Genomic DNA, 20,785 nt, shown 5'->3' on the forward strand with positions numbered 1-20,785 from the left:
TCAGTCACCACAGGAAAATAACTTCAGTTCTGGGGAAAAACATCTTACACAGTAACCCAAAACATTTCTTCAGTAGCTCTTTGTTGTATTTGTGGACTTTTGGGTGCTTTTTTTTGATATAGAAACAGTGATAAGGGACATGAGCTAACCACATGCAGCAAACTAACTGTAATACAGTGTTGTTAATTGATCAAGAGACTTCTACGTAAAAATGAAATAAAACCAGACAATAAGTAATTGTAAAATTCACCATTTATTAATATTCTTGTGAAATACTGGCTGTATATTCTGACAAAAAATGAACGTATTGTTATGCTGTGCACAGATGTTGGTAATTTCCCCCTTGACTGGATAAGAAGATGAGCTCTTGAAAGGCACTTCAATAATAGAGTAGGACAGCAGCTGGCCGTCAAGATCTCTCTCACACTTGGGAGTCACATGTGGCCATGAAAGAAGGGAACATTTTAACACTTAACCTGAAAATAAAATAGAAAATGGTTAGTTTTGGTTTAAGGAACGGTTACTTTTGTGGACGACATCCAAACATGTATTTCTTAAAAAGGAAATGCATTACCTTTTGGTGGATAAATCTGGAATGTCTAATACCAGATTGTAGTAATTTTTATGTATGTAGAGTCAATTTATTTTATTTTAGGATTGTATATATACATTTTATATGGTGCTGTATGAATTATATGAATGAATAGCATATAAATTGCAAATTTAGGAGGCATTTATTGGGTTTAGGCAAAAATTGTATTGTACTTTATGAATACATCTGGATCTGACTAAATATAAAAAGTCAACCTTTATCAGAGGCTAAATGAGGAACTACTTATTAAACCACATAATATATTGTCAGCTTAAAACCTACAGCTTAATTCTCGCAAGAGCTCACTCTAAAACAGAAACCTTTTCCAGATGAGATTTCCTTTAAGAGTCTTCTTTAACAGACAGCACCTACAATACAGAGAATAAATATACCAGTATCTTGATACATTACAGAAAGCACACATTCTTGAAATATCCTGGGGAAATACACAATCATCAACCGACAACAAAAGGTGAATAAATCAGACCATTTAGGTCTTGAATAAAAAACGTTCCTAGAACGAACCTCTGTGGTACACACCAATGGATAAAGTCAATGCAAGGTCCTCACAAAGCTGAATACAAATAGGTTATTCTGTGATCATTATTCTGTTGTCTTTTTCATTTTTCTTTTCAATGTTATATTTCACTGCATTTAAACATACAAAAAAAGGGGTTTTAAAAAAAGAATATATATAGCTGTCTTTATATTTATCATCATATTTGGGTTTTTTGGCAGTTCAAAAACCCATTGTATGCAGTCAAGTTCATTGATATCATCTCATATCTTCAGCCCCAAAAAACTGCATTAGAAATGTAAAATTAAGGCCATTTATCGATACTACAGATGAGATGTGAACATTAATCCCATGAGAACCAGCGCTCTGAACTGGCTGTTCATTTCTAATCAGATCTTTGCTTTGTGTTGGATCTAAACATGCCTTTAGAAGTGACCTGGATAAAGAGCCCTGAAGAGGTCTCGTCCCTTTGAAAGCAGAGGCAGGCAGGAGGATGATGGACAGACATGTCTCCATTGGCCAGAGAATGTACTCGAACACAAAGAAACAGTGGGAGAAACAGCACAAACAGCAGTTAGTGTCAAAACCCACCATAAGGTTCCAAAGACACGGAGTAATGTTCTTACAGTGTTATTATGATGTTATTACAGTGTTATTAATGAACTCAAGTGAAAATTCTTGAAAGACAGACAACTTGTGGGAACTCTAAATTCATGTTTTTTTTCCACCACAAAACAGCTTTATTGTTATATTGTTTAATGATAACAAATAATGTGAATTTACAATAAATTCTAATTATTCCATTATCATGCAGGACAAGCTTGGCAAAAAAATAACAGGCATATAATTCTTCCAGCATACTCTATGACAGGTCTGTCTTTGAGATATGAAACATAAGGAATTGAGATATGAATAAAGAAGCAATTACCGCTTGTTACAAGCAGATTCATAGATCAGAGCGGGAAAACCCCTGTATCAAAAGACAACATGGTCACAAACACAAGAACAGTCACAAAAAAAAGACATCTAAAATATGTAAGCATAGTGAAAAATAAACCAGAACATTTGTACAGTAGTGAATAGGAATCATACATATTACACTGTCTCATGCATACTGAAATTTTACAAAAACTGACACATAAGTGTGACAACTCTGAAAAAGGTGAGGTTTGTCTGTCAGAGGCAGTACACTGAAGGTGCCAAGTCCATTGCAAATACTTGGATTTACTCTTACCCTTAATATCAACCGTAACCGCTTTCTTCCATTTTTGAGAAAGCAATAGTCTTTTCGTTCATACGGACTGTTTTGTGTCTGTGAGAAACATCACAACAGAAGCTCTGTTCCAAAATCTAGTGAAGCCGCCTCCCTACCTATTGCATCCTAAAAGGCAGCACCCTCAAAAGTGAATGATTTGGAATGCTTTACATAGGTTCTCAGCTGCAATACTGTATCAAAAATACTAAAATAATGAAACATAATAAAATGTTGTCATGTCATACAAAATTTGAGTAAAATAGTTTTTAATTTTTTTTTTTACACTTTTTTTTAAAATACAGTATCAGTAATTTTTTTTATTTTTTTTTTTAAGAAATTGATACATTCATTCAGAAAGATTACAGTAAGTGGATGGAAAAGTGACAGTAAAGACATTTTCCATGTTACAAAAGTCATATTTCAAATAAATGCTGTTCTTTTGAACATTCATCAAAGAATCCTAAAAAAGTAATCATCGTTTCCATAAAAATACTAAGCAGCACAATAATTTGTAACACAGAAAATAATAATAACTGTTTCTTAGCAACGGAATCAGGCGTATTATAATTATTTCTGAAGGATCATGTGACAGCAAAGACTGTAGTAATGGCTGCTGAAAATTCAGCTTTGCCATCACAGGAATTATTTGAAACATTTGAACTGTAATATAATATTATATGATATGATATTATAATATATATGATGCCTTACTAGGTTTTGGTATAGAGCAAAAGGTTGATAAGGTTTCAATGCATGTCCATTTCTCCTACTTAAATTGTGTAAACATGCAGAAGCCTTAAGGGCATTATGAAGACACTTTATTTTTGGGCTTGAAAAGAATGCAAAATATTGATGCCGTTTGCTTTGGAAGGATTCGCTTACCTTCAGTGTACCGATAGAGGTGTACAACCTGCCTTTACAGACGAGGCCTTCCCTGCAGACCAGGTCAAGCAGGACCCAAGACCTCAGATTCTGCAGAGACACACCTAGAGCAATGCCGTGGGCCTGCACGCCAGGTTGAGTTCTCACTCTCACACCTAAGGGAGGGTGGATATAGACAGCATTTATGCTGGTCTTAAATAAGTCGCAATCTAAACAGTCCTTGGTGGTTGAGCAATATTTGGTTTACATAAAATTCTAGAGTTTTACATAAAATATGAAGTCTGTGAACTGGATATTTTTACACTCTGAACATTGAGCATATCAAATATATTTGACATTATTTCTAGCCAGAAGTGGTGTATAAAGCATGTAATCTGAACAATAAAGATTATCTTGAAAGATTTTCTCTTTACAGCTTACAGTAGGTCATCTAATTATAATAATAATAAAATAAAGTAAATCTTGAATCTTGTCCTGATCTGAAATGTACTACAAATAAAACAGCATGCCAATGAAATATGCAAACGTCTTTTGTTGTCCGAGTCATATCTGCATATACAAAGGCATCATAAATCTCTGAGATTTGCTGCGGATCATATGCACTCCTGGATGTAAGGATGTTGTAATGCCTGGTTGATGGTGATCCGCTTGGCAGGATCCAGAATCAGAATCTGGTCCAACAGATCTTTGAGCTGAACAACCTTCTTTCGCTGGTCCTCTGGTAGCGTCTGGCGACCCACCATATCCATCGACAGGTCCTTTGTTGGGTTAATGGTACTCATGACAGTGACCTTTTCCTGCAGAGAAAGAGACATGGGTGTAGAGAGGAAAAATAGGGAAAAGGTTAAATAAAAATGGATTTAAGTAGTCTTAAATAATCTATACAGAAATTTTTCATAGTTATAAAAGTAGGGCTGCATGAATCATTAAAAAAAAAAAAAAAAAAAAAAAAGATTCAGAAAATGGCTTTGCAGAGTTGCAAAGTCAGTGGTTTTCTCTTGGGGTACAGTACAAGTATCCTCCCTTAGAGGTGTCTACAGTTGTACTTTATTTTATTTTACAGTACAGTTGTACGCTGTTTTTAAAAAAAAAAAAATCAGTAATATTACAATTAGATAATATTTCCCCCAAAACCATGCAGCCCTTACAACTTACCCTCTCAGTGACCTTGTCGACCTCTGTATACAAAAAGTTATAGCTTTGGTCAAAGTGCTGGTCCTTGAACAGACCCTTTCTGATCATCTGTGAATATAATGAAAAAATATTTAGTCTATTTATTTATTTTTTTCTTTTTCTATAATTTGTAATATCTTATGAATTCTTACTTTATTAGGCAATTTTCCTTTCAGGTCCATGGCAAGTTTCAGCATGTGGTTATTTGTCTTTCCGGGGAAAAGGATTTTTCCTGTGTATAGTTCATAGAGAGTGCAGCCAACAGACCACATATCGATTCCGTAATCATATGACTTTCCGATGACTACAAAAACAGGAAGAAAAACTCTTTAAGCTTAACAACAAGCATAACCCAAGTTCAGATCCGTTTATTAAAACTCTTTATATTCAGTGTACTAAGATGGTTTAATTTGATTGGTTCTGTTTTTCCTTACTGATCTCAGGTGCCCTGTAGAAGCGGCTGACCAGATAAGGTGTTATGTCATTGTCAGCCACATGTGACGCTGAGCCAAAGTCGCACAACTTGAGGATGGTCTTGGATTCGTTCACCTAAAGAGTTTCATGTTATGTTATGTCATAAGACAGAGATGGAAGTCAGTGTCATATATCTGTGGTCAAGAATTGTCACTCACAAGAATGTTGTCGGGTTTGATGTCAGCATGCAGGATACTGCAGCGTTTGAGGAGTTTGAGGGCCAGGAAAAGCTGCTGGCTGTACGAACGCACAGCCTTGATGTGTAGCCCAACATCCTTACCATACTTCCTCAAGACCTCCCGCAGGTTCATGCTACAGCCAGAAAACAAAAAGTTGCTTTAAGAGAAGAACTCAAGTTGCTTTGATGCATGTGAATCTGTTGACTGTAATGTACCTGAGTGGTTCAAACACCAGACACAGATGCTGCTTGTGGTAAAAGTGTCTAAAGAGCCGTAAACAGTGGAACTTGTCGTCTACATCTGCGTCATTCAGTTTCTTCAGAAACTCCAGCTCTTTGAGACCCGTCTTTTGCCTGTGGGACAAAACATGTGGCTATCTGTCACGTTCAGACCACATCTACACCTACTCTAAATCTCAGTTCCTGTCCAAATAAATCCCCATGACACAATTTATTGAGAACATTAAAACTGTGGACTTTGCCAACACCACACATTGTGGTTTGATAAAAAAAAAAATCCAACTGTACTAGACAGAAGTGTTTAAAGGCGAAGCATTCTGCTTTTAAGGGAAGTGTCTTACATCATCTCATTGTTGCGGATTATTTTCACTGCCACTTCCCGACTGGCTCGGGCCAAGTCTCTGGCTCGGATCACATTACTGAAGACACCATGTCCAGTGTAGCCGTAAACTCCGTACCGTTTGTCCAACACCTCACCAATGTTCACACCTGAATACATTAAAAGAACAATCATGTTTTTGATGTCCTCTTTAACATGAGACCTTAGATATTTTTCAATCTTATTATAAAGTTTTGGTAGTTTTCTGTAGATTAAAATACAGCATTTGCTTCAGGACAACAACTTACGATAATAGCCCTCTGCATCTGTCCAGTTATCTCTGAGACTTGGGTTCTCCTTAAAGTCCTTGCCAATACCTGTGGCCCGTAACCTGGCACTCTGTGGAGAGAAATTAGATTTGGATTTGTCACTGTCAGCATGATTGAATTAAGAGTTGATTAAAATGTTCATTTATGAACGAGTGACTGACACTGTAAGAGACCATTTCAAAGTCTGAGGGGCCTGGAGATCCAGTGAGCACCAGAGTCAGATTACATACTTGTGGAAAAAAAAGCTTTGAACAAAGTTTCCAGCAGAAAAACAACAGCTTGCACAGGACTATGCAACTCTACCTGTAGAGATCCCCTTAAATGGACAAATTCTATCAAATTCTGGAGCTTGTATAGCCATTGAGCTATGCATCGGAAAGCAGAAACTTGGCTACTTACGTCAAAGTAAGCAGTGAACGTGTCATCTGACTCTGTGAACATATCAGGCGCTGGTGGCTTTTTCTGATTACCTCCTAAAGAAAAAGAACAATGATGCAGTAAAAGGAACGTAGACTTGCTGATAATGTATCAGACCACCTTATATTACATCAGAGTAAATGTTTCATGTCTCAAATTTCAATCACTCTTTCTTTTTGTCTCCCTAAAATACTAATACAATCCATTGATTTTGTACTGACACCTGTTGGCATGGATGTAGCATCAAGCAAATGTTATTAGTTACTAGTGTTGTCACAGAAATATCCTATGTGTAGGTATTTATTACGAATATTATAAACTAACAAAATGCAAAAAAAATTTAAATAGGCGATTAGGCAGCAAAAATGATTCACAATTTTCTGATCACTGCATATGTATTAGCAGGATTTTTAATCCATCCCTAGATGGATTGATTAATTAAAATATTTTGCAGATGACGTACCATTTTGTTCTTGAGAAACAAGACTATGCTTGGCCTTCACATTATCCTCAAACGTGTCCAGGTTCTCTTGCTCGTAGGCTTTGACGTCAGCAGCCACACGCTCCAGGATGTCATCAGGTGATGGCGATCTGCTTTGAGTGCTACTCCGAGGACTGCCGCGATCTGAGAGTCCTGACAGGTTACTGTCCTCATTTACTGGCTTATATTTCTGTACAGGACACATTACAAATACAATCACATTATATACACTACTGTTCAAAAGTATGGGGGATGGAAACATATAACCAAACAGTGGTGATGCTTAATATGTTTTTTTTTTAAACTGTGATACATTTTTGTTTATAATTAATCGATTAATAGAATGTTTAAAAGTAGAGCATTTTTGAAAGTGAAATCTTTTGTAACATTGTCTTTACTGTCACTTTTGATCATTTTAATGTATCCTTGGTGAATAAAAGTATTCATTTCTACCTCATATAAAAGTCTTATTTATCCCAATCTTTAGTTTATGTTACATACATGTACGTCTAAAATAGCCACACTCTAGACAAAAATGTTCTAACCTGAATGATGGCCAAGCGCTGAAGTCTCCTCTGCTCTATCAAAGCCTCCTCGTCCTCTTCATCAACGTCATAATCCTCCAGCCTAGACACCGATTAGTATTCATGATTGAGTCCGAATATGATCAGCAACGCTTTTATCCAAAGCGACTTACAGTGCATTCAGGCTATCAATTTTTATCATGTTTAATCATGTGTTCCCGGAGAATCAAACCCCCAACCTTGAACATGCTCTACCAATTGAGCTACAGGAACACTAAACATAAAAGCAAAACATTTTCATTAATACTCACACTGCATCATCTGAGTCCTCCTGTTCAGGCTTCATTCCTTCGGATAAACTGCCCTTAAACATGTCCTCTCTTTCCCTGCTCCGTCGCTTCCTCCTTTCCCGTGATGTCGAACGCACCTTCTGTCTGCGCTCCATCCTGTCATGCATCCTAGATCTACACATTATTAATACCATTTTAATTCTACTGAGAGATTTTATAAAAAGTAAAACAGCATTGAGATGTAAATGTGATGCCCATTATGACAATGGGCATCACATTAAATAAAATTCCACTGAAGCCCCTCGTTCAAGGACAGCAAACCAAAATCTTTTACCGCTATTTTTACAGAGGTAATGTGTAAAATAGATATAAATTCATTGTGCATTTACTTTTAGCTCATTGAAGCTTATTGGATAGCTGTAATGAGGAGTTGCACATTTTTAAATGGTAGCACACACCACAGTCACCTGTGTGTGAGAGGAGACCTGCTGGTTCGTCTCCTGGGAGAACGGGACCTTCGTCTGACAGGGGAGTGGTTTAACCTTCGTCTAGAGTTCAGAGAGGGACTCTGCTCTCTATGGCTTCCTGCGGCATCACGAGATCGCATCCTGCGAATATTACAAAACCATATGAAAGTGAGTTTAATTTTGGGTCACAACAAGGTATGTTAATAAGAACAATATCAGTAATAATAATTTATCTATCAAAAATGTAAACAAACAGAGCTAGAACCTGTCATTGGAGAATCTCTGCCGAGACCGAGATGGGTCTTTCCTTGGAGGGGATCTGTTGTGACATGAAGCTCCGTCCCGTCTGGATGCCCTGTCTGTGCTCTGAACAACATGGACACGTTCAGGTGAGCGGTGGCCCCTGGGCTGTTCCCGACCTTGTTTTCTGCTAGGAGACTGATTCTCTTTTCCAGATGAGACTTCTTTTGAGGGTGCTTTCACTGATTTCTTGTCTCTCTCTGTGTCAGATTCTGGCAAGTTTGTGTTTCTTTCTTTAGAACTAGACTTGCTTCTTCTTGCTGAGGATCTGTGGTCTTCAATTTGCTCTTCAGGCCGTGTAGTTGATTTTTTGTTGCTTGATGGCAATCCCTTGGACTTCACAGGAGATTTAGACCTCTGACCACTGTCTTTGGATCTCTCAATGCTTTGGGATTGTCTCCGCTCCCTTGCCTGGATGGAAGCACTAGGTTTCTCACTAACGTTTGTATCTAACCCATTCTTACTAGCTTTTTTTTCTGATTTATGGGCCAGAACTGTCTCGTCAGACGTGCTTCTGTCTTCCAGCCTGTGATACATTTTTTCATCATCTATGTAGTCCTGTCGAGATCTTCCAGCATGTCCCACTGCTATTACTTGCTCATCAAAATCTTCTCTCTGCTCACCATTTGGCACAGCTTGCTGGATCTCCTCATCCTCCTCTGAATCAGAGTTATAACCCTGTAATATCAGTCCCATACCTGATTGCACTGCCCCTTCCATCAGCTCATTATCAAGCTCTGCCTGAATCATTGCCTTTTGTTTTTCCAAATCCTCCAGAGCAGCAAGGTCATCAAGTCTGGATCGCTTTGAAGAGATGACTGCTCCATAGCCAGCAGAACAGTCTTGATCATCCCGGATTGAGTCTCTGTGTTTCCGCTTATGTTTGCGTTTGTACTTGTGCTTGTGGTCCTTCTCATCTGGCATGGGATTTTTATGTTTTCTGTGCTTGCTCCGATGTTTGTGTTTTTTTCTCTTGTGTCTTTCCACCCTGGCAATGTCCATGTTATCTGCTTTACTAGCTCCGTCTTCACCAGGTACATATTCCTTTTCATGCACACTGTCAGAGCTCTCTACATCATCTCTGGAAAAAAGTAATTTACAGTAAAATGTATAAAGAAAACAAAACCAAGATAGTCTGGTTTTTATAAATGACCACAGTTATAAGGTATTCAAGACGTATGTTCCATTGTTGTTGGTTTAAAGTATATACAATCAAAAAAAAAAAAAAAAATCTAACGTTAGCTGGTTTATGTTGACCACCGGGACCGATACTGACAGAAAACTACTTGTTAAAAAAAAGTTGTAAGGAAACTTCTTCTTTCTCAATAAACGTAACATATATTTATTCATTTAAATACCAAAATGATGCAATATAAAGTCTGTAAAGGTGTTACTTACACATTATCCTTTGCTATTGTTTTGGCTAACACGTCCATGTTCGCCATCTTGATTTTTCTTGCCGAGTCGATTGACAAAGAGAGTCGATTCACAATTCAGTCAGGTATGCTACCAGTACTAACTTAAAATTAAGCGATCAAACTGTCCTCCAAATATCAATTTAAAAAGTTGTTAACATTTTCTTCTCAGTATACATTAATGTACCTTGAAAATAGGGACAAATAAACTGAATCACTGAATCGATGAATCAATTGTTTGGACCTCTAACAAACCACGCACGGGCGGAAACGCAGAAGAACTAACATGAAGGAAGGGATCTTAAAAATTACGTGCCAACGAACAGTCGTCATTAATTTATTGTTCACTATTTTTGCCCACACACTTAGTTTAAACAATTCAGAATTAAGTTTTTTTTCATGAGAATATTGTTTAGGTTTGTCATTACAGAGAAAATTGTAGCAAATGGCACATTTTACGTTATATCTGTGTATGGTAATTACGCAGTGGTCCCTAAATCGCACGTTGACGTCTACAACCCAAGCCAAGTTATTTAAAGATACAACGCCATTTGATGTGCTGTTGTGGGGTACGCACACACACACACACACACACACACACACACACACACACACACACACACACACACACACACACACACACACACACACACACACACACACACACACACACTTATATATAGTGAAACTGTGAACGACATAACAGTTCATTCACAAATTTAGCTTGCTTTCTGAAATATTGGATTACTTTTGTGTTTAATGCAGCTGATACTAGTTTATATCTTGTTGTGATTGATCACATTATCTATAGTCAGTACGTCTGACATTATCATTGTTTTTCAGAGTGTTGGCAATAACATGATGTACAATAACACTTAATGAATTAGATATTAATATATCCAGTGCCCAATAGCCTTTCTGAAGTACAAAACACTGAATGCTTCATACTTCATACAATGCTTCAATGATTGTCTAACTGAACTATTCTTCCCTCTTCTCCACTGTTCCCTAGAATGAGTGGATTTAAAAATATATACCAAGACGTCCAACCAGTAACCTTTGACTTGCAGATGAAAATGTTAGTCTCTACTGTAGTTTAGCCAAGGGGATTGAAACACATGTGTCCACTTTAGTGGAAGCTTGATGTGTTTTTCTTCTTGCTTTAGGTGAGAAGCCATAAAGGTGTTCGCAGTGCTCCTATGCTTCTGTTGACAGAAGCTCTCTGTTACAAGGACACTTAAGGACACACACACACACACACACACAAGAAAAGCCTTACTGCTGCCAGGAGTGTCCTTACAGCAGGTATTTGCATTTGTCTGTCATAAAGTTTACAGACTACACTTGATTTCATACTACATCTGTAACTAACAATGAGGCTCTGCATTTCACTTCAGCATCCAGAAGAAGAGCTTAGACCTCCATTCACAGCGTCATCACACTGGAGAGTCATTCCCTTGTCACCTGTGCCAGTATTTGTTTTGCTAATTATGCACACTTCTTGTAATAATTAAGTAAATTCCATGTGCCATTGCTTTTGAAATATAATGTCATGGTTTTAAATAATATTTGATCAGAGCTCGAGTCACGGTTTAATAAGTTTGGTGGAATGTAGGTGAATGTTATTTTCTTAATTTTATTGGGTGGATAAGTATAGGTAAAAATCGGACAAATAAACATCATATTAGTTACTCTTCTATATATTCTGTTCTATATATTGTTCAAACACATTTGACATATTTAGAATTAACATGTATGGAATCAAAATGAATGTGTCTTATTTCATCACATCTAGCTCTGAGAATGAGTCCCAGATGTGGACTGGAATGGGAATTCAAAATGGGATCAGATGCGTCAAGGAAACTGTGCACAAACCTGGCAAGGGGTTCATGCCTCTGGCAGGCACGTGCACACATAGACATCAAAGGGGGCTTGAGCACCTGCCCTTTTTATTCCTGGAGAGAAAGTGCCTTTTTTTCTGGGGTGCTTTTTTTTTTTTTTTTTTTTTTTGAAAAAATAATATATATTCCTGTTTGCGCACAGCTTCCCTGTCAAACAAATATATTTATTGAAGAATAGTATATCTAAATATCAGGTCAGGAGTTCTGAAGCGCTCTTTGAGAAATAACAGACCGCATTCTATATTGGAGATCAACCAAGCCATGTAATAAAATAAGTTAATAAAATAAGAACGTCCCCAGTTAGTTAATGATTTACATCAAGAGTATTTCCCCCTGAAATTTAGAAATCTAAATTGGTGAATCTGGAAGAAATCTACAGATGCAAACAGATGGAGGATAGGCTACACTCTAAAAAAATGCATCTGTACATTAATAAATAAAACTGAGTAGAAATAAGTTAACATTAAAAATTAAAAATAACAATATTTATAAATTAACTTTTTATTAATGAACTTTTTTTTAATTTCCTCTAAACCTTTATAAAATAATATTCTATACAAATACATACATGACATTGGCTTTTATTTAATTTTATTTAATTTTTACTCAATTATTTTGGTAAGTTTAATTCAAACAAGTAAGATTTTCAGAGATTTTATTAAGTTAATTAAGTTAAATATTTACTAAGCCACATAATATTTTTTGAGTGTAGTAGGTTTAAAACAAACTCCATCTAAATGTGGATTTTGAAGGTTTTATTTGATGATGGTGATGATACAGTCCTCCCTCAAATGTGAAACTAAGTCCTTGTCAGTCACCATCAGTTATTTTGTATGTGTACATGCATAGCAATAATAATATTAATGTATTTGATTAAAACATTAAGGCAATTCAGTATTCTGATGCTTAGTTGTGTGAAGCTAAAAAGTTATTTTGCTTGTGAAACAAAAAGTATTTAAACAATTAATTTTAATCATGCTTGCAGTGCAGGGCCAGGCAGGCAGCATAATGCAAAGTTAACAAAATAGCAGCAACAACCCTCTTCAGTTTAGAGTGAATATTTGTGTTGATTTAAAGTGTTATGTGTTCTGATAACACCAAAATAATTAAAATGATGTAGTGCCTTGTGCAAACAAAATAAACAAATTATTAGTAAAACACACCCCTCTGCTTGATGCAGTTATTTTGGTTATTCTAAATATATACTTGAAGCTAGTAGCATAGAAAATGTTTTCAAAACATGCACATTGTGGCATGGTTTCCTTTGCTGCTCTATAAACCTAGTGAATACTAAGGAGACCATGGTTTCTGTGTGAACTGATTATTTTGTGGACATCTTTTGAAAATTAGAGTTTGAGGAAGATAAAATTAATTAACTTTTTTAATTATTTTTTTTAAAAGGAATATATATACTTTTTTGTTTAAAAAAAAAAAAAACTTAATTATGAGAAGTGCCCTTTATTTCACTTGAGCCCCTGCCCCTAAAAATGTCTGTGCACGTCCCTGACTGCTGGTACTCCTGAAAGTAAAGATATAGACTTATCAACCTAAAAAAAAAATCACAGATTAACACTAGCAACATGACCTACCTCAACCTTCAAGCCTGCTACTAGACACACATCCTTGAATGACGAAATGCACTTGACAATGTAATTAGCAAGTGATATCTCGAGGTCAGTTATTGTGTATAAAGTCAACCAATTATGGAATCTTCATACAAGGATGTTTTACACTATATAGCCTGAAGTATGTCGACACCCAAACAGCACATCATATTATCATAGACATTAAAAGAAATGGACACAGCGACCCCATTGGAACTCAATTGAGACAAGTGAAGCCCATTTTTAGCGTTTTTTAGCACTTCCATTTCTGACGCGCAGACTCAAACGAGGCTTGACGACGTCAGCAACCTGTCTGACAGATGTAAATCTTCTAGTAGCTGTGCGTGCAAACTGCCATCGTTAATCTTGCAGAGACGGCGAGCTTGAGCGGGGAGTTCTTTGTCGTGAGTGAGCAGGAGTAAGTATTCTGATTAACTATTTTGTATAGTATTTTAAAATGTAACGCCAGTACGCCATGTTAAGTTAATTGCCAGCGAGCTTCTCCTCATGTCTGTACGGTAATGCGACAGAGAGTTGAGTGGTTATGACGCAATCGTTAGCCTATTTTTTTACAAAAACTTTTTATACAGGGCCATAATGTAACATAGAAGGTAATGGAGCCCTTTACACATTGTCGTGTATCTTTAGAAATAAATAATGGACAAACGTCTTTAAACGCCTCAGATGTAAAGTTATTCGCTGTCAAAGTGACGCCAAAATGAATGGGAGTCAATGGGAATGCTAACGCAAGTGAAGTTCTGCTACAAGATGGCAGCTCGCAGCCGACTTCAACTTCCGGTCGACTTCCTTGCCCCCTGCATATTATGGTTGTTGAGCGTTAGTTCCTTAAACATGTGGGAACATGCCCCCAATCAGTCATGTGTCAGTGAGGTCAGACAGTGATGTAGGTTGATGGAGCCTGGTTTTCAATGGGGTTCAGATCTGGGGTTTTGTGTGGCTTGTCAAGTCCTTCCTCAGTAAATCATTAATTTATTGGCATTGCTTTGTGTACAAAGGGGCATTGTCATGCTGAAGAGAGAATAAAGCCCTTTCCAAATTGTTGTCTTAAATTTGGAAGCACACTATTCTAAAGAAACTCATTGTAAATAGTATTTGTATTTCTGTATTTCTGAGATTTTTCCACCCTGGAATCAAAGGGCCTTGCCAAATAGTTTGCTCATTAATTAGAAATGGCATATTCACATACTTTTTACCACTCACTAAACTCAACGTCAAAATAAAACTAAGTTCAGTTTTAACAATAACTGCTGTTTTTTTCTTCTTCTTTTTCTAAAGTGGGTCAAGTCTCTATCGTGAAAAGGATTGAAGGCTATAGGCTGATCATTATTTAACTGGAACAGGGAGAATCATTTCAGTCCATGTTCGGGTCAGTGAGCTGTTCCCATGATGAGGGATGTTAATCAGTCCTTATTGGAACAGTCATTGTGCTCCACTTTCACATTGCATAAATTGATTTGGCTCACTGCATCCACTCAAAACAATCCATACACCCTTATTTTGGTGCAAAAAGTGCTTTTTTCCATCAACATCTGCGATAATTTACTTCTCTAAGCAATAAACAGTGGAAACACTTTTGTAGTTAATGACTAAAAATCGAAACAGCTTTTCATGGTCTACATTTTCTCCTGGTGACCTCTTTACCTCTTATACAACACACTGCCAACATTTCAAATGAAACATTCCACCTTGAAATAATGTAATGAAAATAAGGCCACTGTATGGAAGGGGATGTCTTTCTCTATGTTAGTGCCATTTATTATCAATATTATATATAATTTTAGCTCATAGCCACAGGGTAAAGTTTGCCAACACTCTATACAAATATATCTTCTTTCTTCTTATTAAAAAAAAGACTTAAGCACAATCATCCAGAAATAGCAACAGGTCCAGTGTAATTTTAACAAGATCAAAATATTTAGTGTTTTCTTTTTTTTCTTTTCTTTTTTTGCCGTAACCGTAGGCCAAGTGATAATTTTTGTCCATTACGAAAGGCCAAGCCACAGTCTACTTACTGATCAATAATAACTTGGTGGTGCATTGATTAGTATATAAAAAGCTAATGTAGGGAGCCACCATTTACAGACTCGACACAGAGACGAGAACAACACAGGTATTTAACAAGAGAATTTAACCACCTTTTTCACTTCTCTAAACAAAATTACTATCAGTTGTGTTTACTATTAATTTACCTGAGACATCAAACCATACATCATGAGCCATCACTCCTCATGGAGAGGGCATCACTGTGGCCCTGGAGACATCAACTGCACTGCAGGCTTTAAGGAGCCAATGGGCAGCAGGAGCTACAAGTTGCTCCATGTGCCTTTCCATGGGCCGACCCACAGCCACCACCATGAGCCTCCGCACCCGTTCCCCACTGTTGATGTTCCTGATCATGCTCACTACATCATTGGTTCTGTCATCTTAATAGTCGGCATCACTGGAGTGATTGGAAACGCACTGGTGATCTACGTGTTTTGCCGGAGCCGTACTCTTCGCACCGCAGGGAACATGTTTGTGGTGAACCTGGCTGTTGCTGATTTCTTCATGTCCCTCACCCAGTCGCCCGTTTTCTTCGCAGCCAGTCTGCACAGGCGTTGGGTGTTTGGTGAGCGCTCTTGTGAACTCTATGCTTTTTGCGGGGCTCTCTTTGGGATTTGTTCCATGATGACTTTGACCGCCATCGCTGGGGATCGCTGCCTCACCATAACTCAGCCTCTCGCCCTCGTAAGCAGAGTTAGCAGACGCAAAGCAGGCGCGGTGTTGGCCGTCGTGTGGCTCTACTCCCTGGGCTGGAGCCTTCCACCATTCTTTGGCTGGAGTGCTTATGTTCCAGAGGGTCTTCAGACTTCCTGTTCTTGGGACTATATGAGCTTCACTCCATCAGTGCGTGCATACACCATCCTCCTCTTTATTTTTGTCTTCTTCATCCCACTAGGGATTATTGCCAGCTGCTACTTTGGAATTTTCCAAGCTATCCGAGCTGCGGGGAAGGAAATACGAGAGTTGGACTGTGGGGAAACACACAAGGTGTATGAACGCATGCAGAATGAATGGAAGATGGCGAAAGTTGCCCTCCTGGTCATTTTGCTTTTTGTAATATCGTGGTCGCCCTACTCTGTGGTGGCCCTCACCGCCACGGCTGGCTATTCCCATCTCCTGACTCCCTACATGAATTCAGTACCTGCTGTGATCGCCAAGGCCTCAGCCATCCATAATCCCATCATCTACGCAATTACGCATCCAAAGTATCGGACAGCTATTGCCCGTTACATTCCAGTACTCCGCCTCATCTTGCGTGTCAAAGAGAAAGATCTTCGTTCCTCTTTTAGTTCTAGCAGTGTCAGTTCCCGTCGTCCAACCCTCACCAGCCAGTGCTCTCTGGGGGTTAGCATTGGCAATGCTGCGCGAGCTAACGGCCGCTGGGGGAAGACACGCTTGTCTTCTGCTTCAGATAGTGATTCTTGTTGGACTGAGAGTGAGGCTGATGGTTCCAGTGTCAATTCCCTGACCTTTGGCCGTCGTGTGTCCACGGAGATCTCTACAGATACTGTCATTCTCTCACCAGGGTCAAGTACGAACAGCTCCAGTGGGCAGAAGCTGGAAAAGACACATAAAGTTGTAAGCGTTCCAGTGCCGTCTATTACATTTGAAACAGATTCAGCTGACGGCGAGTCTCTGTCTGATGGGAAAGCTTTGCTCCTCAGGGGGGAAATAAGGGAATGATGCAATGTTTCAGAATAACTCTGGTTGTAGTAAGCTGAGTAGTAGTTGCTTTGACCTATTATTTTTTATTAGAAATATTTATTTATATGTCCTTCTTTACTCTGCAAGCTTCTGTATTGTTAGTTTTGTGAACTTTTTTTCTAAACTTTTCAGAATTTAGCAAATGCATTTATTAATTTAAATGATTTCCTTCAGAAAATGTTAGCATTTGTAATTTTTTTCTTTCAATTATAACCTAACTAATAACCATCTATTTGTTTTTTTCTGGTTTAATCTGAGTATATATTCTGGCGTGGCATATACAAATATCTTAAGTAGTCCTGTTTATTTCTAACATTCATTGTATTTTTAATTGTTGTCTAAGTGTCGCAATAAAACAAATCCAGAAAAATTTAGTGTGTTTTTTTGTTTTATTTCTGAGGTCCAAAATGTAAAAAGTTGTCATACAGGCATTAAAGGCTACTTACCAAAGGTTTTAACCTCACATTTAAAGTGAAAATTAGTTCACATTTAGTTTTGCAAAAAAAAAAAAAAGATATAAAAAAATAAAGAAAACAAAAACAAGTAAATTGTAAAATACTGTGCCCATAAGGAGACATGGTCGGTTCCCGAAACATAAGAAGTAGTGGTCATGAAAAATGGCTTTGTTACCTTGACAAAATGATCTTGTGTCCACGACATAATATAACGTTCCCACGAGTTAATATGACATTCCCTCAAATTAATAGCTCATGGCCACGACATATTATCACGTTCCCACAATTTATTATGTAGTGGCCATGGCAAAACTAAGTGAACCGACCATATCACCTTACGAGCACCCTAGAATTGTGATCATCTTTGATTTATACAATTTTTAAAAACAATTTAGTAATGGAAATACATAAATTTTGACTCATATACACAACTTTGACCACAGTAATCTCTTTCTTTATACATATTCGTACAGTGGCTCTAAAAATTTTACAATTAAAATACTTAAAATGTATGAATTTCATTGTAGTAGATTGTCAGAACTTGCACTTTACACCATAAATATTGTTGAATCGTTTAATTTTAGTTAACTGAATACAATTATTAACCCTTTTAACTTTTTATTAAAAAGGTTTGTTTTTTGTTTGTAGGTACCTTTATTTTGAAGTTGCCTGTTACTTGTGAATCGTGACCCGGATGTTGTATGAAACAATGGCACGCTGATGTTTCCTGCTTCACTCGTGTATCGCCCCTGTCTCTGACGGTCCTCTCAGCATCACAAGAGCAGTGTAACGCGACACTTGTTTCAAGTGAATTATTAATGGCAGACAGACGACTGGGGAAATAACCGTAAATATGGGGGATGATGGTATAGACTATAACATAGTTTTTCCAGAGGCACTGATCTCAGGTAAGTGCTGTTCTGAGGATGTCAGCAACTCTGGGTTGCCCTGTTGCCCAATTCCCTGCGCATATGCCCATTAGATATATTTAACTTAGAGCAAATGAATGGAAGCCTGGTTTAAACCGTAGTTTAGAGATGTTAAATAGAATAGGCCACTCATTTCACACACTGTAAGTGCGTATCATTGGATCCGGGTTGTTTGGACGCATTATTCTTGTCTTGACAGAGAAGCACTGGCGTGGATCGAAGGAGCCAGTAGTTATTCTGCTGGGCTGGGCGGGCAGCAGAGACAAACATCTCGCCAAATACAGCTCTATTTATAATCAACAGGTCACACATTTTCCTATGCCTTGAAAACATACACATATTGTTGTTTCTTCATATATGTGAATATATGAAGATATATTGTTTTATATATGTAATTATTTTTATTAATATTTGTATTTATGTTATTCAAACATCATATGTCTTATGTTTCATATTGAGAATTATATCTTTAATAACTTTTGAGAACGTTTTTGGTAAATTGTAATTCAAAATTTCACTCTTCGATCATCATAGGTGTAGTATTAATTTCAGTAATATTTAGTAATACTATAACTATAAAAAGTTTTAATAATCATTCTAATTCTGTGAGAATATATCCACATCACAGCTATAATGACAACGACGCAGGAACAATATCATTGAAATCATATTTAGCCCATTTGTTTTTAAGCATTTAAAGCATCAGATGGCGTAACTGGCTTATAATGAACAGAACTTTATCATCTGCTAGTGTGGATTTATATGGTAAATGTTATACTTATACTTCAGACAATAAAATCTGCACATAAAAAAACAATTAATGTGACCTTAATCAAACAAAACAAAACAAAAAATGAAATCTGATTCATTTAATAAAATTGGGACATTAAGGTGGACCATAGTTACACATATATAGTGTACTTCTGACAGCTTCTCTTTTCTTGGTAGGGATGTGTGACTCTACGCTACACAGCTCCTTTGAAGACCGTTTTTATTTCAGAATCACTTGGCTACAAGGAACTAAGAAGCACTGCGCAAAAACTACTTGAACTTATGTTTGACTACGAGGTGGAGAACAACCCAGTTTTCTTCCATGTTTTCAGCAATGGGGGCTTCATGCTTTACCGCTACATGGTTGAGTTATTGCACAGTCACAAGCAGTTCAATACTCTATGTGTGGTGGGCACAGTTGTGGACAGTGCCCCTGGCAGTCAAAACGTTATAGGGGCCCTAAGAGCGCTCAAAACTACCTTAGGGCCCAAAGTCAATCTGCTTCTGCAGTACTTCCTCCTGGCACTGTTTGCTGTGGCCATTTTCCTTCTCAGAATTGTTTTGTATCCTGTGACCAAGTACTTTCACAAGAATCACTATGATGCCATGATGGAGCACCCGGCCCCTTGGCCTCAGATGTACCTCTATTCCAGAGCAGACAGGGTGATCAGGTACAGGGATGTGGAGAAGATGGTAAAAGTGTTGCTGGAGAAAGGGCTGACAGTTGAAAGTTTCGATTTCATCACCCCAGCCCATGTGAGTCTATACAGAGACTGTCCGGAGGACTATTCCAGCAGGTGCAGGAAGTTTCTGACCCGCTGCATGAGTTCTTCAGAGGAGACCATGACAAAAAAGCGTCTCCAAGTTCAACACTGATTACACAATTCTTGATCAGCTTGTAAATATACACACACACTGTAAATTTCTGTGTGCACCAACCATCCTATTTGAGAAATAAAAGGACTGCTATTTAATAAATAAAAAAACTAAGCTCAACATGAAATTTTAACAGGGTTACATTTGTATCCTAATCTCTAATGTATTTGTTTTATGCTGTGAATTAAATTGTAATTTAGGGGGTTACTGGTTTATTACAATGATTGAGATTTTTAGACATTGTGAACGAGTATGTTTGTGTATTTAGACATTGTAAATGGATAATTTAATGTATTTGAGTAATGCACCTTTCTTAAATAAAAGCTTCTGTTGAATAAGCTTGATACAATTCAACTATTGCAAAGGGAGGTCAGTACTGCCAGTAAGCTGGCCGGTTGCTTGAACTTCCAGAGTCTCAAGACAGGTCATAACATCTGTTACATATGTCACTACATAAAACTGTAGATTTGTCCAATTTGAATCAGAAAGGTAACCACTAGTTCTCAAGACTGCCTCTAATTAAAGTGCATCTGACCCAAGAAAATAGAGTTGTAAAAATATTGTCAATTTCCACAACAAAACAACAAAAGTTTTTGAAACGGCAAATCAATTGCAAAGTAATTGACTC

General features: G+C 37.5%; 3 protein-coding genes and 1 long non-coding RNA gene across 16 annotated transcripts; 3 read left to right on the plus strand and 1 right to left on the minus strand.

Moving 5' to 3' along the window:
• Positions 1-234: 234 nt before the first annotated feature.
• Positions 235-10,130, minus strand: LOC128030651 (serine/threonine-protein kinase PRP4 homolog). 13 transcript variants are annotated; one of them, XM_052618526.1, is made up of 18 exons: positions 9,837-10,130; positions 8,404-9,519; positions 8,139-8,279; positions 7,693-7,845; positions 7,403-7,484; positions 6,840-7,047; positions 6,359-6,432; positions 5,939-6,029; positions 5,653-5,800; positions 5,288-5,425; positions 5,052-5,205; positions 4,854-4,968; positions 4,572-4,723; positions 4,402-4,488; positions 1,546-4,043; positions 1,118-1,240; positions 913-960; positions 235-476 (listed from the first exon to the last, which is right to left on the minus strand). In XM_052618526.1, the coding sequence occupies exons 1-15, from the start codon at positions 9,881-9,883 to the stop codon at positions 3,840-3,842; spliced, it is 2,910 nt and encodes a 969-aa protein (XP_052474486.1). In that variant the 5' UTR covers positions 9,884-10,130; the 3' UTR covers positions 235-476; positions 913-960; positions 1,118-1,240; positions 1,546-3,839. The 13 variants fall into 13 exon arrangements, with proteins under 13 accessions (XP_052474486.1, XP_052474512.1, XP_052474477.1 ...); XM_052618552.1 differs by having other exon boundaries at positions 913-3,401; positions 3,876-4,043; XM_052618517.1 differs by lacking the exon at positions 1,118-1,240.
• Positions 10,131-10,435: 305 nt separating this feature from the next.
• Positions 10,436-11,793, plus strand: LOC128030721 (uncharacterized). Its single transcript, XR_008187950.1, has 3 exons — positions 10,436-10,931; positions 11,020-11,158; positions 11,251-11,793. It is a non-coding gene; the product is annotated as an uncharacterized LOC128030721 (long non-coding RNA).
• A 3,449-nt stretch (positions 11,794-15,242) lies between these two features.
• On the plus strand, positions 15,243-17,498 carry LOC128030708 (melanopsin). The gene has a single exon (XM_052618566.1). It carries the CDS (start codon positions 15,591-15,593, stop codon positions 17,103-17,105), a length of 1,515 nt encoding a protein of 504 aa, XP_052474526.1. The 5' UTR covers positions 15,243-15,590; the 3' UTR covers positions 17,106-17,498.
• A 776-nt stretch (positions 17,499-18,274) lies between these two features.
• Positions 18,275-20,495, plus strand: LOC128030712 (transmembrane protein 53). The gene is made up of 3 exons (XM_052618577.1): positions 18,275-18,489; positions 18,710-18,813; positions 19,459-20,495. The coding sequence occupies exons 1-3, from the start codon at positions 18,435-18,437 to the stop codon at positions 20,155-20,157; spliced, it is 858 nt and encodes a 285-aa protein (XP_052474537.1). The 5' UTR covers positions 18,275-18,434; the 3' UTR covers positions 20,158-20,495.
• Positions 20,496-20,785: the final 290 nt, after the last annotated feature.

Source organism: Carassius gibelio, chromosome A2, assembly GCF_023724105.1.
Source record: "Carassius gibelio isolate Cgi1373 ecotype wild population from Czech Republic chromosome A2, carGib1.2-hapl.c, whole genome shotgun sequence".
NCBI lineage: Eukaryota > Metazoa > Chordata > Actinopteri > Cypriniformes > Cyprinidae > Carassius > Carassius gibelio.